The sequence below is a fragment of the Caretta caretta genome, chromosome 1 (genome assembly GCF_965140235.1).
Source record: "Caretta caretta isolate rCarCar2 chromosome 1, rCarCar1.hap1, whole genome shotgun sequence".
Classification (NCBI taxonomy): Eukaryota; Metazoa; Chordata; order Testudines; family Cheloniidae; genus Caretta; species Caretta caretta.
Window position 1 is genome coordinate 219,903,966 of NC_134206.1, and position 18,201 is coordinate 219,922,166.

The 18,201-nt window shown below is 47.7% G+C and overlaps 1 protein-coding gene across 5 annotated transcripts in view; it reads left to right on the forward strand.

Moving 5' to 3' along the window:
- Nucleotides 1–18,201, forward strand: part of TEAD4 (TEA domain transcription factor 4) — a 78,266-nt gene that overhangs the window by 45,418 nt on the left and 14,647 nt on the right. For 4 of the 5 annotated variants that reach the window (XM_075120737.1, XM_075120735.1, XM_075120740.1 and 1 more), the window contains 6 exons: nucleotides 1,877–1,939; nucleotides 7,582–7,716; nucleotides 9,293–9,336; nucleotides 10,761–10,816; nucleotides 12,750–12,880; nucleotides 13,562–13,735. In XM_075120737.1, the coding sequence (XP_074976838.1) occupies nucleotides 1,877–1,939; nucleotides 7,582–7,716; nucleotides 9,293–9,336; nucleotides 10,761–10,816; nucleotides 12,750–12,880; nucleotides 13,562–13,735 (603 nt within the window). The remainder of the gene's footprint in view (nucleotides 1–1,876; nucleotides 1,940–7,581; nucleotides 7,717–9,292; nucleotides 9,337–10,760; nucleotides 10,817–12,749; nucleotides 12,881–13,561; nucleotides 13,736–18,201) is intronic. The other variant, XM_075120742.1, reaches the window with a different exon arrangement.

Below are 18,201 nucleotides of genomic sequence, written 5' to 3' on the forward strand. Positions count from 1 at the left end.
TGAACTAATGGCCTCTCTGCTGGCTGCAGTTAGTCTCTGCCTTTTGGAAAGAGATCATCACCGTCTGCTGGGTAATGAGAGCTGTGAGTTCAGTCAGTCTGAGTGTCTTCAGATGGGACTGTAGCATTACCACACAGGGACACAGGAAACTTCCTGCAGTGGCGCGTTCGGAGAGAGATTAATTGTTACGCTCTCAGGTTAGTGAGAAAGGTGAGGCCAGGGTAGTCAGTAGGCAGACCCCGGGCCAAATCTGGACCACCAGAAGCTTTTTAACAGTCTGTGGAATCTTTTTATTTGCTTATTATTATTATAGTTATTTTTGTATGATTTTCCTCTGGAGTTTGGGCCTCCAAGAAATGCCTTGACCAAGACATTTGGACCTTGACAAAAAATAATTGATTACCCCTGGTCTTGGTGTATGGTGCCTTCTCCCGCTCCTTGTCAGTTAATGGAAGTTGTTACCATCTGATGGGTTACACGTATGAATGAGTTCGCAGTCTCAGTCCCGTTCTCTGTAGACAAGAGTCCCATCACCGTAATTGGTCCTCTTTTGGGCCATCTCACTCGAAAGGCCAAAGAATGCGTAGCCCTAGGAACAGAACTCCTACAGATGGTCCTTCCAGGTCAGGGATTAAAACACAGGGGTTTGGGCTGTTCAGAATAATGTGCCATTGCTGGAGACACACATAGGACTTCAGGTCTCCAGACCTTTCGGTCGAGAACCTTTCAGGCACACACGAGTTCAGAGTTAGCATTAGCTTCTCTCTTAACCCCACTGCTTGATAAAGAAGCTGGGCAGAGTCTCAGCCCTCATTTCTCTCAGCTTTATGGTGATGGCCGTGTGCCTGTTATCGGTATTTACTGATTTTTCCCAGAACCATTCCCAGGTTTTTGAAAAAGCCAGTTTTGTGGTTTTATTGACTTTTCACCCAAATTTTGGCTGTTTTGGGACCCGGGGATTTTTTTGCAGGGGAAGAAGACAAGGCCATGCTGAAGGGCTGGGGTCAGCAGAAGGCTCTCCCTGGCAGAGGAGATCAGTATTCATGGCTTGCAGTCTGCCAGTCCTCTCCTGATCCCAGCCTTTAGCACAGCCCCAGTGCATAGAGCCCCATCAGCTGCCTCTGCTAGACAGAGCCCCCTGCTGACCCTGGCCCTTCAGTGCATTCCCATCAGCTTCCTCTGCACAGTGGTGGAGCGAGACAGGCAGGGAGCCAGGTCCCAGCAGCAAGACTGCCCTACTGCTGCTGGGAGTGGAAGGCTTCTGCATGGTGAGTGTCCCTGCCCCCCATCCCCTCTGAGTACTGGGCACCCCTCCTGCCCTCCGCCTACTGCCCCTTGTTTATGGTTTTCACTGGTTTTTAAATAAAGCCCAATGATCCCAGGAAATAAAAATAAAAATGGCAAATGAAGGGCCTTCGGCATAGCCCAAGGTGGGAGGAGGGAAAGTCAGGTGAGTCAAAGGAATTTATAAAGGCTGGAGAGGAGGGATTTAGGTAAGAACTCACTTTGGGAAGTGTCCCTTCTACCTGGACGAGGCCATAACGTGGTACCATAAAGAGAGAGGTCTGTGACATGTAAGCAGCCTCCTTAAGCCCTGTAGGAGAAGGGCTGTGATTTCATAGGGCCCTTTGGGTCAGTGGAGACCTCTGATTTGACACCTATTCTTAGCCCCTGCAGCCTGATCAGATTGGGCTTGTTTGCGCTTGGAAGAAAGTCTTTCTTACTGCAACCTCTCTTTAAAAAATATAAAAGAAAAGAAGAAACTAAAAGGATCACTAATTCCCCATCGCACAGACGTCATGGGCTTCTGTTCAGTACTGCTGGCAACTCCCAAGATGTCCCCTTGAATGAGGATGGCAATTGTTTTTCAATGCAGGTGTCCAGTCACATCCAGGTGCTGGCGCGTCGGAAAGCCCGGGAGATCCAAGCCAAGCTAAAGGTATGCTGGGCATCCTTAACCATAACGCACACACACCAGCCAATCCCTCCTAATAGCCTTGTTGGGGGGAGATCAGCAGCTAAACTGTTGTAAGCCAGGGAGGAAGAGGCACTTCCCAGGAAGTGCTGAGCTAACACTTGTATTGTTATGGCTCTGTGGTGCTGGAAGCGATTTCTATTTAAAGAATGAAGAAACAATGACTTTCATTTCTGTGGGGCCGATTTACCTCTGGTGTATGCCGCCATAGTGCACATCACTGGGTTCACAGTGGCAGAACATATATGGGGGTGGGATAGAGGTTGTGGTGGTATAAAGTGGCCACAACCTCCCTTCCTTGTGCTGCCAGGGTTTGTAGTAGGGTTAGGACAAGCCGTGGGAATGTGGTGACTCACCGCTTCTCCTGGTGGCAATCCCGTGGAGCTGCCTGGACAAACTAAAGCTACCCTCTGCTGGCATAACCGTGAGGGGACTATGGTGATGGCAACCAGTACCTCCTCCGGGGATGCGCTTCTGCTGGGGAGGGACGTCCCTTGCAAATTGTGACTCCCTGTACCAGCTGAGGTGACTCTGAACCTGTGTCTAACACAGGTCTGGGGTGAAGAGTGTAATTTAGGACTAAGCTGTTTAGAAGCTATAGGTGACTTCTGGGCTGTATTAACAGAACTGTTGTATGTCAGACCCAGGAGGTACTTGTCCCACTGTACTCGGCACTGGTGAGGCCTCAGCTGAAGTGCTGTGCCCAGTTCTGGCACCGCACTGTAGGAAAGATGTGGACAAACTAGAGAGAGTCCAGAGGAAAGCAATAAAAATTATCAAAGATTTAGAAAACATGACCAGTGAGTAGGCTTGGAAGGATTAAATTTTTATCAGTAAATGGTGGTAAACATCCGTTTCACTGTATGCACGCAAATCGACAAAAACTATTTTGATCAGTAATAACTGAAAGGTACATCTAGGCAAAGGAAGAGAAATGCTGCTTGAGAAGGTATCAGAGTTTGATTTAAGGATATTTACCTTGTATATTTTGATGTGATGTTGACAATTTGTGTTTTAATGGTTATAAAGCTTGAACTTTTTCATTCTGAATGTCTACTGTAATTAAATAATTATTGCCTCGCCCCACTATAGAATTTCCCACAACTTTGAAAATTTAACTAGATAAAAATAAAAAACCCTTAAAACCCCATAATTTTTGCAACTGAGAAAATTTAAATACGTAAAAGTAAAAAATGCTTAAAAATAAACATTAATATTATCTATCAACATTATAAAAAAAATCAAATTCTACCAAGCTTGCCTAAAAGGAAAGGTTAAAAAAACCTGGGTATGTTTAGTCTTGAGAGGAAGACTGTGGGGGGGACCCGATAACACTTTTCAAATATGTTAAGGGCTGTTATAAAGAGGATGGTGATCAATTTTTCTCCATGTCCACTGAAGGTAGGGCAAGTAGTAATGGGCTTAATCTGCAGCAAGGGAGAGTTGGGTTAGATATTAGGAAAAGGCTTGTTACCGTAAAGATATTAAACATTGGGAGAGGTTACTAAGGGAGGTTGTGGAATCCCCGTCACAGGAGGTTTTTAATTATAGCTTAGACAAACACTTGTCAGGGATGGTCTAGCTATCCTTGGTCCTGCCTCAGTGGAGGAGGCTGGAGTCGATGACTTCTCGAGGTCCCTTTCAGCCTTCCATTTCTATGACTCCTCAGTGTTCATCGTCAGGAGCTGACTCTCTGTAAATGAACCAGCTGGACTCAGTCCCGATCAGTGCTGAACTGCATGTGTCTGCGTTTTGATCCCCAGCTACCACACTTTCCACCCCTCCCTCAGTTTCTTTGTACAACTCTGTGATAGTTCCGTGATCAGCCAGTCCTGTTTCCAGCTGCTTTGAGAAGGGAAAGAAGTTACAAATTACAGCTGCCCAATTCAAAGCAGCTAGGTATGGCTGTCTGGGCTGGAAGCCTGTGGTGCCAGTAAGTGATCTATTCAGGTGGAGACTGGCTTGAGAGAGGAAGTGCGAGTAGGAAACAACTGCCCACCATGTGAAAAGATTTACTGCTGCTTGTATCTGTAACCTTGATTCTGTTCCTGGCGTGTCACAGCCCTGGGATTTGGCGTGATTGGAAATGAGCCAGCTGAGCCTGCTTCCACTTAATGCCTGGGGGCAAGGAGACTTCATTCTCAGGGAATGAAGGTGTCTTGGGGAGCTCCATTTCTAGCTTCCTTTTACATTGCTTTGGGCCATGCTGTGAGCTCTGCTCACATGCCTGCAGTGAACCATTTCCCAGCACCAGTCAGTTCCTTTCTGACCTGCAGAGGCAAGTCTGCCACGCTCTCGTTCAACTTACTTACTTCCTTCACTTCCCCCACTCATCTTTGTAGAGCTAGGAGATGCAATCAGAGAGGTTACTGCCCTTCTCCCAAGTTCCTGCTGGCAGCTGTGTGCTCTCCTGCTGCTGGTTCCCCTTCCATATCAAATACACATTTCATGTTTATACCCTGGAGAGCAGACCTGCCACGTTCTGATTTATTGGGCAATTAGTATAGTGCTATTTCCACAGCACACACAAGAGTGTATTCTGCAGCTGTCCACTATGCCCGTAACAGGCTTTTGCACCATGTTCAAGATGAATTTAACAAAAATGGGATAAAGCTTGAGGAAAAATACTTCCCCAGGAGACAGCAATTTTCTATGTCCTAATTGGCTAAAATATCTGTCACCTGCACTAAGGCCAGACTGAAAAATGATCTGCAACGAAAAACTAACCTATTATTGTGTCCTTATTTCTTTCATTACAAAGTATAAGAAGGGCTTGGGGGGCTGGGGGAGGGGAGTGGAGGACATTTTGGTTCTTGCTTTAGCGATATGAGGAATATCAAGTCTGGTCTCCCCTATTTTTGCTGGAAGTCTAGAGAAATTGATTCCGAGTTTTCTCGTCCCTTAGCTGAAGGGGAAGGGATCAGTGTTGATTCATTAACAAAGACAAGTTTGCTCCCAACTCTTTGTCAGGCATTTGAATTAACAAAATTCAAACGGGGAAAAAAGTTTTAAATTGAAACTCCCTTCTGCTCTCAGTTGCCCACATTTCACTTCTTAAATGACGGTGTGTTATTATTCCACAAGTTCGCTGTCTTTCCTTTATATCTTCCACATAAAGCGGAGTAGATTACAGTTGAATTTCAAATGTAAAAAGCAAACAGAAAAAAAAGCCTCAGCGGCAATTTGGAAAGTCTTTTTACATCATCAAGAAGCAAAAATGAACATAACCCTTTTCTTTAAAATTTAGCAGGTCATCTTTAAAATATTTTCCTAAAGCCTTATTTAAATAGGATTCTGCAGAAGCTTCCCCAGGCTTTTGAACATTTGTAGGCTTTCTCAGCAGTTAAAAATATTTCCCTTCCACATACTGAGTGATACCAACACAGAGATACCAGCTGGTTCTGCTGAGGCTCCATGGAAAACACTATAGCTGGAGACCATTCCCTCTGTAGAGGCTCATTTATTTTCAGTTTTTCTACTTCCTCTGATTTTTTTAATTATTAGCATTCAGGGAGTTTTGAGGGAAGAGGAGGTTGGGAAAAGGAATGGAGACCCTAGGGAGAGTATTTATTTTAGGTACTAAAGCCAGCTGCTCTGACTCTGAATACACACAAGGAGCAGAGCTGCTGAGGAAGGAGGTGCCACTTTTCTTCACTTGTAAGAGGTCACCTATTCCGGTTGCTTATGAAAATCATCATCCCACCGATGATGTCACCATTATGTCACAGACAGAAGAGAGTCTGAAAGGTAGAGACTGGCTCTGGCTGTAGAAGCGAACGGGGGTGGGGGCGGGGATCGTGGCCCTGCCTGCTGCCGATGCTCCCTAGCTGGGAAGAGGACTGCTTTTAGGAAGAGCCTTGAGGTCCCTGCTCCACATATTAAACCTCCTAGTGACTTCATAGTGTCGTTACCCACAAGCATAAACGCCCAACTAAGGCCTTGTCTGCGCTTGTGGTGGCATGTAGGGAATGTGCCGCGTGACAGGGTCAGGCCAGATGGCTACAGGAGAGCAATAGAAGGCAGATATATTAGCCCCAGGTTAAGTAGGTCCCTTTTCCCTGGGTAAGGTAACAGAGAAGGTTCCAGAACAATCAGGAACTTTCTGGAAACAATTAAGGCAGACAGGCTGATTAGAACACCTGCAGCCAATCAAGAAGCTGCTAAAATCAATTAAGGCAGGCTAATCTGGGCACCTGGGTTTTAAAAAGGAGCTCACTTCAGTTTGTGGTGTGCGTGTGAGGAGCTGGGAGGAAGAGGTGCAAGAAGCTGAGAATGCGTACTACTGGAAGACTGAGAAATACAAGCATTATCAGACATCAGGAGGAAGGTCCTGTGGTGAGAATAAAGAAAGTGTTGGGAGGAGGCCATGGGGAAGTAGCCCAGGAAGTTGTAGCTGTCACGCAGCTGTTACAGGAGTTACTGTAGACAACTGCAATCTACAGGGCCCTGGGCTGGAACCCGGAGTAGAGGGCAGGCCCAGGTTCCCCCCATCCTTCCAACTCCCTACTTGGTACTGGAGGAGTTGACCCGGACTGTGGGTTCCACCAGAGGGGAAGGTCTCTGGCCTGTTCGCCGATCCACTAGGTGGATAAGCAGAGACTGCGGGGATTGTTCTTCTTCCTTTTCCCCTTGCTGGCCAGTGATGAGGCTAACTGAGTGAACGGCAGATTTGAGCCACGAAAGTAGCCAAACTGAGGGCTGCCGTGAACCCTCTGAGGCGAGCAAATCCGCCAATAAGCACAGGACCCACCAAGGCAGAGGAGGAACTTTGTCACAGTAGCTATATGCCACAGTGAAAAGCTCTGGCAGGGAAGAGGCAGTGTAGACCAGGGAGGCGCTGTTTGGGTGTGCAGGGTATATACCCTGGGGTTCATCCATGTGGGGCACTCTCCTCTGCTTGTCTAAACTGTGCCTCACCATCTATGCTGCTACTTATAGCCATGCTAGCTGGGCATACGGTGTCTGTACTCTACACACCACCACAAGTGTTGCCATCCCATAGAAGGAAGGCAGGGCTGTCCTGCTGAACATACCTGAGGGTGATTTTCTTGTTGCTTACAAGTTATTTCCCCCCTGAAAAAATGGATCGTAACAAAGCGACTGATCCTCACTTAGACCAGCCCAAGTGCCGGGTTGGAGGGGATTGTTTTGTGGTGAGGAGCTGTTTTTGTGTTACCCCTGAGTCAGAGTATAGATTTTTATTCATGGAAAAGTATCTGTCCCATTCCAGCTCCTTGCCAGTAATTCAGAAATGGCTGGCAGGATCTGACTCACATTTCTAGTAACAAAACCTCACAGCCGTAGAGCTGAGACTGAGTGTGAAAAGCTTCAGACCAAAGGGAGAAATGTTGGGAAAGTTCTGAGCAAGTGATTACTGGATTTTATAATGGAAGTTAAGTTGCAGTCTTAACTAGGGTGAGCTCTGTGCATTAGAAAGTCACTTGTGGTCCTGTTGAATGGCTTTACTGGCCTGATTTTTCAGAGGTGCTGAGCACCCATTTCCCTGATCGAAGTCCATGGGAGTTCTGGGTGCCCAGCACGACACCAGCACGACATATTGATTATTATAATCACCATGTCTTCTTTTCCCTTCCTCTCCCCCCTAGGATCAGGCAGCTAAAGATAAAGCCATGCAGAGTATGGCTACAATGTCATCTGCCCAGATCATCTCTGCAACCGCCTTCCACAGTAAAATGATATTGCCTGGCCTCCCGCGACCAGCCTACCCTGCTGTGTCTGGGGTGAGTGAAGTGTCTCGATGGAAATGGGGCAGGAGAGTCAGCTAGAGATAAGAGTTAGGAACTGTGATAGACACACACCCCAGAAACAGACCACAGGGGACAAGTTCAAAGTGCACCTCATTAACATGAAGGGCAAAATTGCTATGTAACTGCAACATTTAGGGCCTGATTCACCTCTCAAGCTGGTGTAAATCAGGAGTAACTCCAGTGAAGTCAGTGGAGACACACTAAAACCAATGTAGACGAGAGGAGCATTTGTGATGTTAATCACCAGTGATGTTATAGGATGTCTGTGCTGTCTTTTCTGGCACATGGTTCTTTTGTATTGAGCAAATCCGTTCTTGCCGTCTGTCCCCAGCCCCCTCTTGGGCACGTACAGTCACAAGTGCTTGTATACCATGGTGACAGGTGACCTCATATAGAAGCCTAAAGAGATGAGGCCTGATCCAAAGCCCACTGATGTCAATGGGGAAGACTTCCATTGACCACAGAGCCCTTTGAACCAAGCCATGGAACTTTAAGATTCTCTGTACCCTGCAGGATGAATCCCACTGAGATCCTGAGGGAAGGGATGCTCCTTCTGTCCAGGGCTCTGGGACTGTATAGTTCAGGGACTGTGCTAAGAGGGTGATGGAGGGTCAGATACATAATGCAGCCAGCATTAGATCAGTCACCTGAATGCCACGGCTGCTGCTTGCAGTAACAGGAAATCCCTCCATGTTGAGAAGTTCAGATTGCTCTTTTTTCCTTTTTCTTTTTGTAATGCAGCCATGTAAAGATCAGGAATTAACCTGATAAATAAAGAGGAGACACGATATCTGGACTCCGCACGCTGAACAAAATGCGAGGCCTACCTGTGTTCCTTCCTCACCCCTCCAGTTGCTGTCACCTCCCTGTCCTCACTTGGCCATTGTTACTGCACCACATGTCAGCACCCAGGCTGTCTCTTTGTCTCACTGTCTCTCCTTCCCCTCTTCTCCACCCTGTGACAGGTCAGGAGAGTCAGAGTTTGGGATGGGGTCAGTATCCAGGTTTTGAAGTTCGACTGGTGGATGCTGATGGATCCAGGTTTTTTGAGCCATGGAGCAAGAAAACTTGTAACAGGCATGGTTTTGCAAGGCTTCCCCCAGCCTGCTTTCTAGATGCACATAACCAATGCAGAATGCCTTTGTGCAGCACAAAAGAAAGCTTTTCCTGTTCCATCTCTGAAGAAAGGTCTGTTTCCTGGTGCTAGCCCGCCCTACGGTGCCTCCCAGCTCATCTCAGTGTAACATGCGGAGTTAATCGCACGCAGCCAAGTTTTCAAAAGTGACTGTGGACTTTGGGGTCCCTGAAGTTGGACACCCAAAAATGGAGCCACTCTTACGCAGTGTCTACCGCTGGAAAAATTGTCCTTAATTACTTATCACATCTGGCTTAACCCTTCCAAGTCCCATCAGTGCCGCTGCAGGGGAATACAGGCTCACTTAGCCCTTCTCACAGTCTTGTTATGTGCCATCACTAGCCTCTGACAGGAGTAAGGTCTGGTTTTCTTTAGCCTCAGGATGGTGACTGTGTCTGTACTTTGGTTTTGCAGTTTTGGCAAGGAGCTTTGCCAGGCCAAGCTGGATCCTCTCACGAGTGAGTACTCCCACACCTAAGCATACACATGGCTGCTTCCCGTGCTGTGGTGGAAGTTCCCCTGAGCTGGGCAGTACCTTCAATTAGCTCGAGGTTAAGAAACCATAAGGCCATATGCTGCTGTTTCTCGGAAAGGCAGACACTCCCCAAGCTATCGATGGAAGCAGGCATGGATTTGAGGCAAAAGGCCTAGGGCTAAATTCAAAGATGAGTCTAAATGAGTTCAGAGGGAGTCTTAAACTGGTGAATCTTGCCTCTTCTTCTGACCCCTCCAAAATGTACATTACACTCATTCAAACTGCCTCTAGATTCACTTAGGCTCACTTAGGGTCTGATCCAATGCCTATCAAAGACAACAGAAAAGCTGGCTTCAAAGGGAACTGAGTGGGGGCCTTAACTCACCCTTTACACCCTCCTTTTACACTTCATCTTGGAATTTGCGCCACTGTGTCTATGGGTATGGGAGGGATTCACATTGGGCCTGATCTGGCCTACAGTGAGAATCCAGAAGAAAAGAGTGTAGCAAAAAAGGCAGTAACAGGAAGTTGTAAGAACAGTGTTCATGAAAGTTGGCCACCTCTCCTCCTTCAACTCACACGTCTTGGCTTCTCAGCATGTAAGTCACACCCATTTAGATGCCCTTGCACATCAGTAAGTGGGTATGAGTAGGTCCAAAGGACCCTAAAGCTATCTAGCACATATCAGCTTACATGTGGCCTCTGAATTAGACCTCTAGTTTGCAAGTGAACTGGGGAGGGATCCCTCAGGGATCTTGACTAAGGGCCAGATTTTCCAGAGCGTAGCACTCACCACCTCCCACTGAGAACAGGGGGCGCTGCCAGGTGCTGAACACTTCTGAAAATCTGGCCTAACTGGGAGTGGAACTCTGTTGATAATCCAGTCCCAATTGAGGGTGTTGAGCACTTCTGAAAAGCTGTCCCCACATGGCCCATCACCAGGAAAGGAGCTCGCAGAGCCCAACACAGAGAGGCTGAGTTGCCATTTACTGACATTTCCCACACTTAAGTCCATCTCTGGACAAAAGGCTGTATAAATACATGGGCATTAGGGTCTAGGTGGGCAGGCCATGTAGGGAATCAAGTCAGAAGCCCTGCAATCTCCATACAGCCAATCGTTGAGGTGAGCTTGAAGGATGCCCCTGAGTGGGTCTGTGCTATTGGATACGTAGGTAAGAATGCAGTGTGCTGTGTGGGTCCCTTTTTATACATGGGGTGCTCTATTGAAGTTATGCTCTTAGAGGCCCCTTTTGTATAGGGACTGTTAGGGTCCCCTTTCTGGGCCCTCCTTGCCTCTCATGGAGTTACTTTCTCTCCCCCCCGGAAAGTCCTTCACCTAATTTACCCAGAGAACTGAACAAAATGCTTTGATTTTTCTTTAACTAACTCTCATGTATATTCCTACAGCGTGAAACCTTTTTCTCAACAAACCTATGCTGTTCAATCTCCACTCCCGTTACCAGGTAGGTAGGGAAACACAGTTTCTTGCACAGCACATACACATCATGTTGCCATGTAAGAAAATCATAGTTCTTTAGTCATAACTATAAAGGAGACTTACATGCTTCCTGCCACTAAAGGGGAAATGGAAAATTCGAATATTCCGCAAGGACCTGAGAAACCACAAGAATGAGAACAACCCACATCTAGTCCCAGACTTGTTCTGTCCAGCCACAGGTTTATCTGATATAGCCAACCAATGCATGTCCCATCCAGCTCCACTCACTCAATCTAACCTCACCATACCTGATCCTGTGTTTTTAATTTCTCCGGTTACCACAAAGAGCAATATTTACTTGCAGTCCGAATGACTCCATTTAAAATTAAGGGAAGCCACAAACATGGAAGAAGAACAGTAAAGTTTCTGAGAGAGCACAGGGTGTGTGTCTCCTCTCACACCAGGCTGCAGCAACTCCAAAACCAAAGTGGCTGCTGTCTCTGCACCCAGGCAGAGTTATTAGAAACATAGGCTGAGATTCTGAAAGCTGCCTAGGGGGATTTAGATGCCAAGTTCCCACTAGTTGAAGCAGAGCAAGGCTAAATGGCATGCTCAAGATTACGTAATAGGTCAATGGCAGAGGCGGAATTAGAAGTCACGAGATCCCAGCACCATGCTCCAGCCAGAAGATCGCTCTGTTTTCACCACAATAAGGGGGTTGTATTTCCAATGTGACTCTCCTCAGATGCCTTGTTCTAGTAGAGCAGAAGGTGGTTTTTCCTTCCCAATCTCAACATTTCCTCATTCGTGGTGACTGCTCTCAGATATCCAAGCAGATTGTCTTGCTATTCATTTAAGGCCCAGTCCAGCTCCCACTGAAGTCAGTGGGAATCTTTCTTTTGACTTCAGTGGCAGTTAGATTGATCCATTACTTAGCAGCATATCCTGGGTTACTTCCTCAGGGAAGAACAGTTGAGAAACTGATCGGGGCGGGACAGAGTGATGGGACTGTGACAAGTGTTTTATATGAGGGTTGAAGTCCAAAAAAGATTCTCACTAGGCTGTGACATTAGATCAGACGTGGGCAAACTACGGCCCGCAGGTCACATCCGGCCCGCGGGACCCTCCTGCCCGGCCCCTGAGCTCCTGGCCCGGGAGGCTTGCCACCGGCCCCTCCCCCGCTGTCTCCCATCCTCCGCAGCCTCAGATCACTGTGCCGCTGGTGTGATGCTCTGGGCGGCCGGGCAGCGCAGCTGCAGAGCCGCGGCCTGACCCAGTGCTCTGGGAGGCGCAGCTGTAGTGTTGCCAGCCACCGGTGCTCCAGGCAGCGCGGTAAAGGGGCAGGGGGGTTGGGGGTGGTGGTTAGGGGGCGGGGGTGTGGATAGGGGGCGGGGTGGTCAGAGGGCGGGAAACGGGGGTTGGATGGGGCAGGGGTCCGGGGGGGGGACAGTCAGGAAGGAGGCATGTGGTTGGATGGGGTGGCGGGAGCAGTCAGGGGCAGGGGTTCAGGGTGCGGTCCAGGGACAGGGAGAAGGGGTGGTTGGATGGGGCAGGAGTCCTGGGGGCAAGTCAGGAATGAGAGGGGAGGTTGGATGAGGTGGCAGGGAGCAGTCAGGGGTGGGGGGTCTGGGGATTATCAAGGGGCCAGGGTGGTGGATGGGGCAGGAGTCCTGTGGAGGCCGTCAGGGGGCAGGGAACAGGGGGATTGGATGGGTCAGGAGTCCTGGGGGAGCCTTCAGGAGGCTAGAAGCGGGGCGGGTCGGATAGGAGGCGGGGGCCAGGCCATGCCTGGCTGTTTGGGGAGACACAACCTCCCCTAACCAGCTCTCCATACAATTTTGGAAACCTGATGTGGCCCAGGCCAAAAAGTTTGCCCACCCCTGCATTAGATGCTGAAAATGACAGTTGTTGCTGACTTGGCTCTTTTTCATCTCATTTTTTCATCCCCTTGCATTTAGGGTTTGAGTCTCCTGCTGGCCTCTCACCTTCCCCATCGGCTCCACCTTGGCAGGGGCGAAGGGTTGCCAGCTCCAAACTTTGGATGTTAGAATTCTCTGCATTCTTGGAACAACAACAAGACCAAGATACAGTAAGATATGAACCTCACTCCCACTTCCCATGTATTTTTTGCCACTGGATAGCTTTAATTTACACTAGGTGTGCTGTTCAGTATGTGTCTAGCTATTTAACTATGTACTGAAGCGCCCGGTCCACTGAATTGCTCTGCATTGGCAGGGACAAATTTAGAAGCCAAGCTTGGGGAATTTAGGATCTGGTAAAAACAGATTCTCCTCCATTAAAATGTCCTAAGGCCCAAAAGACAGAATGACATGAAGCCAGTGTAGCCGCTTCTACACCATCGACTTCTGATCTCCCCTCTGAGTGTAGTGGGCATTCTGGGTATGTTCCAGGGTGGGAGGATGTGGCCAGAGCAAACTGCGCTCTGGTGATCATGAGATAGTGGTAGAATCCCTGCAGAGCCATTTCAGCAGGCGAGGGGCCAGACAGCACTTCCTGCAGTGTTTTCCTAAGAGGCCTCCTGCACATGTACCGTTCATGCCTGTTGTGAGGTAAATGATTTTTGGGTCCTAAGGCCCAAATGGGCTCCCTGGTTTGTCTCTGTCCAAAAGCTCCCCTGAACTCTATGGTTAGATGGTCCCAGCCAGTACATTCTGTTCCCATCTTTTCTGCTGTGAAGAGCACTGGGTGATAACTCTGAACCGAGGCCCATCCTGTGTCACCCTAATGTCTCACACCTGTCTCCCTGCAGTATAACAAGCACCTGTTTGTTCACATTGGCCAGTCAAGCCCCAGCTACAGTGACCCCTACCTCGAGGCGGTGGACATCCGGCAGATCTATGACAAGTTCCCTGAGAAGAAAGGGGGCCTGAAGGAGCTCTTTGAAAAGGGGCCACCCAATGCCTTCTTCCTTGTCAAGTTCTGGGTAAGAGAAGGAAGCTCCCAGGCTGCCCAGCTGCTCCTGCTCCTTTTGCTATTTTGTGGGAAGTACCAGATACTCAGTGTTGAGTGTGCAGCTAATTCACCCACTGCTCGCATCTGGGACTCCCCCTGAAGAGCAAAACGCCTTATTGTGACATTCTGGCTGGAGCAAGGCAAATATTTGGTGTTGCCTTCTGCAAAGTTGTAACTGACTAAACTCTTGGGAGTTTGTTTAGTTGCAGTTCAGACCAGTGGTTTAATGATTGATGTGTAAGGGAAACCTCCTCTGCAACCTTGAAGCTATCTGTTCCCTGAATCTAAATATTCAATAACTTCCCAGCGTGCACTCTATTTCCCTCTTCCTGCCCTATTTCGCTATTTCTGTGGGTTTGCATTATCTATGTACAAGTGATTTACACTAGGCACAAGGCCGACCACAAAATAGGAAACATGCACCAATGAAAGTGGATTATACAGCAAATGTGTTCTTGAAAACTGACTGAGAGGTTCTGGTAAATTGGCAGAAAACTTAAGGTTGAATCAGCCTGGCAAAATTCTACCCTCTCAGTTGCTTGGATTGAATTTTTGATGCGCAAGCTCAGGTTTTGCAAAAGCTGTAGCATTGTGCCATTGCATCTTGTGTGTGCTGCAGGGCACAGAGGAAATAATTTGGAGACGGATGTTACTGTAGGTATTATAAGATTACAAATAATAGCAGCTTGGGGCAGTGGCAGGGCTGGATGGCTGGGGGAATCTGTAATGAGTAATGAGATATGGAGCCTTTCACTTTAACATTACCACTTGCAACTCAATGCTGGATCATTTCTCATAGCGAGACTATGAGAAATGAGCTGATGGTCTTAGTCCCGTTCCTAGTGGACGCTCATCCTTCTCTCAGACTCATCATGTTAATTGTCACTAACTGACAACTTGATTGGCAGGCTCAGCAGAGACAGCAGGGAGTTCAGCAAGGAGGGTGAATGGCTTGTTTCTGAACACCTTTGTTGTGTTTCAAACTTTTTTTTTTTTTTTACCCCAGATGGGTAAACAAGGAGTTGATGCCACTGAAATCTGAATTAAGCCTTTATTTTGAAGGATTTCAGTAGCATGAAGGCTATCTGCACAGGGGGGAATCTCACCTAAGGTGACTAGTGCTGGGCATGGGTGAGGCATCTCCTGATTGCAGGGCATGGACTGACATGTCCTGGTGTCTGGGGCATTCCAAATCCTGGTCTTGAATGATTTGGCATGTTGTGGAATTTGGAATGCATCGGAGAGCACGCAGTCAGTGATACCATACGGCATTTTGGTTTCCTGGTTCCTTTTTGATACCGTGGGGGCACTGTATTTTGTTGAATCACAGAGGGAGCTTTATATGTCTGGTGATGAGTTGTGGTGGTGGCCTTTCTGTGCACCTAAAAGCAGGCGCATTAATGGCCTTCAGGCATAAACGTTGTGCTGTGATCCTGTCTCTGCTTACCATAAGCTAAGCAAGATTGGGCAGGGTCAGTAATTGGATTGGAAACCTCCAAGGAATACTTACCATATATACTCGATCGTAAGCCAGTTCGTTTATAAGCTGACCCCGCCCAAGATGGATACGTAAAAATGGAAAATTTTTATGACTCATTCATAAGCCGACCCTATAATTCAGGGGTCAGCAAACTTTGGCTCCCGGGCCATCAGGATAAGCCGCTGGCAAGCCAAGATGGTTTGTTTACCTCGAGCGTCCGCAGGCATGGAGGTAAACCTAAGTAAACAAAGTGTCCCGGCGCACCAGCTGCTTACCCTGACAGGCTGGGACAGCAACTGGTGGGGAAATTTTTTTGGGGGGAGAGAAGTTGGGGGTCAGGGGAGTAACCCCTGTGACCACCCCCTACATGACCCCACCCCTAGCCTGGGACCCCCACACTCTCCCCATCCCATCCCTTCCCACCTTATCTGGGTAGGGCTAGGGGAGGATGTCTCTGGGCTGGCTGCAGCCTGCTCCGACAGGCCAGACGGGGCGGCGTGGCCAGAATCGGAGAGCCTCTGGCCCCACCTCTTCCCTTCTGGCTCTGCTGGCTGTGCTACCTCTCCTTGACCCCAATGTGGTGGGGAGGGGCTGTGTCCCACCTCTTCCTCTCTATACCCGTTCATAAGCCGACCCCCTTCTCTAGTGCTTCCTTTTTTTACTAAAAAAATTCAGCTTATGAACGAGTATATACAGTACTCTCTAGGATCTGCAAACAGCAGTATTTATGATTTACTGAATGTCAGTTTTGAACCAGTGTCTCAGCATGACACTATCGGGTACAGAGCTGCTGAAGAAGCTGTCTTGTGGATCAGATGTAAAATAGAGGTCTTGAGCACTTGTGAACATTTAAGAATCAGTGGCATTTTCACAAGAGTGTCAGTGTTAACCTTTCAGAGGAACAGCCGTGTTAGTCTGTATTCGCAAAAAGAAAAGGAGTACTTGTGGCACCTTAGAGACTAACCAATTTATTTGAGCATGAGCTTTCGTGAGCTACAGCTCACTTTACCTTGTAAAATTTCAGCTTGGTGTGGGGTAATGCATCTAAGGGAGTGTAATTTCTAAAGTGCACTAACATGTTATGCATTATTTCGTCCTTGTAGACCTTGCTGGTACACTTTAACATAGCACTGTTTGAGACAGTGCTGTGTTAAAGCACACTAGAGATTAGCACGCACCAGCGGGATCTACACAGACCAGTTAAAGCTTAGCACATTGGTGTGCTTTAGAAATCACACGTCAATAGAGTGCATTACCCCACGGTGTAGACAAGCCCTTTGATTATTACATTCTCCGTGGCTGAACATTAGAGCTAGTTGGGAAATTGATGGTGAGGGAAGAGGGTAGACTCTCCAGTGAAAAACTGAAAACAGAAATTTTCAGCCAACAACGTTCATTTGGAAATTCTGCCGCAGTACCTCATGGCAGTTGTAGTTCGGGTGCCTCGTGCCCTCATTCTGCTCTATGTGCCAGGCTCTCTGGCCAGACTACATCTCCCCTGGTGCCCTACGGTCTTTTCTTTTGTTGAGCAACCACAGTACATCAGAGGTGATGTAGTTTGACTGGGAAACCCAGCCCATAGCAGAGAAAGGGGGCATGAGGGAGCAGAACTACAAGTTCTGTGAGGGCCTGTGGCGGCAGTTCCAAATAACTTTTTAGGGAGAGCGGGAGGGTGGCCAAAATTGTTCAGGTTTTGGCAGAAAACTGAAAACTTTTTGGTTTTGGAAGTTCTTTTTTTGACAAAAAGTCAAAATGTTCAGCAGAATCCAGACACCTCTTACAAAAAAAATCATTGAGTCAAAACCACTTTTTTTTTTTTTTTTCTGAAAAACCAATTCAGTGGAAAATTTTCAACCAATTCTGCTATGTAGCCCTGCATTTTCAACTGCATGAACAATGCAACTTCATTTCTTGTCTTTGTTGCTGTGCACTGCAAAGAAGCTACCTTATTCCTCCACAGAGGAGGCAGCTTTTCAGTGGTGGGTAAAGCAATACCTACATTATACAGTTGGTAAAGTCCTTTTGGATGAAAAGTATTCTATAAAAACAAGATACTGGCCAGAATTTTCAAACTTGCATGCCTAAAATTAGACACTTAAATCCATATTTAGATACATGTATGAGTGGATTGGTTTTCAGAGGTTCTGAGCTCCTGTTAGTTTCAATGGCAGTTGCTTATGGTCAGTGCCTCTCAAAATCAAGCTACTGATTTATTAAATTCTTATTTATTCATGTAATTCTATTGCTGTAGCACCCAGAAACCCCAGTGATAGACCAGTGTGCTAGGTGCTGTCCAAACACAGAAGAAAACAACAGTTCCTGCCCCAAAGAGCTTGCAAGGATTCGATGCCTAACTTAAAACACCCAAGTTTGGGGATTTTGGCCATTACCAGCAACGGCTGGCTCTAGTGAGACAGATCTGTGCCCATATTCATTCATTAGTTTTTTAGTTTTCAGATGTCAAACATACAATTTGTTTAAAACTTGAGCGCTCCCAGCACACACACCCCTTTGATGAATTTGGCCTTTGGAGCCCGAGGGACAATGAACTGACCCTTGGCCTTGGATCGACAGCTTGTGAAGAGCTGCTCCGTGACATTTCTCCATGCTCTGAGCGCATTCCAGCACAGGACAATGAATATGAGACATTACCCTCCTAACACATGGGCAGCAGCAGCCCTGCTCTTTTCCAGCGTAACGTTATCTCTCGCACCTGTTACTTGGCTCTCCCCCTGAACATCCTGCTACAGGCATGTGTATTAATAGCACGGGGGGTGGGGGAGTTATTATGTCTTCACACGCCATGGGAATGGAGCACTCGCAGTGTAAAACTTTCAGGGGATGGCGTATGAGTCCAGGGGCCACACAGGGAGGGAGATGGAATGCAGATGAGAGACCAGGGGTTCCAGGTGGGCAGTCGGAGTCCAGAGCTGTCCAAAGCACCTGTCTGCAGAGGT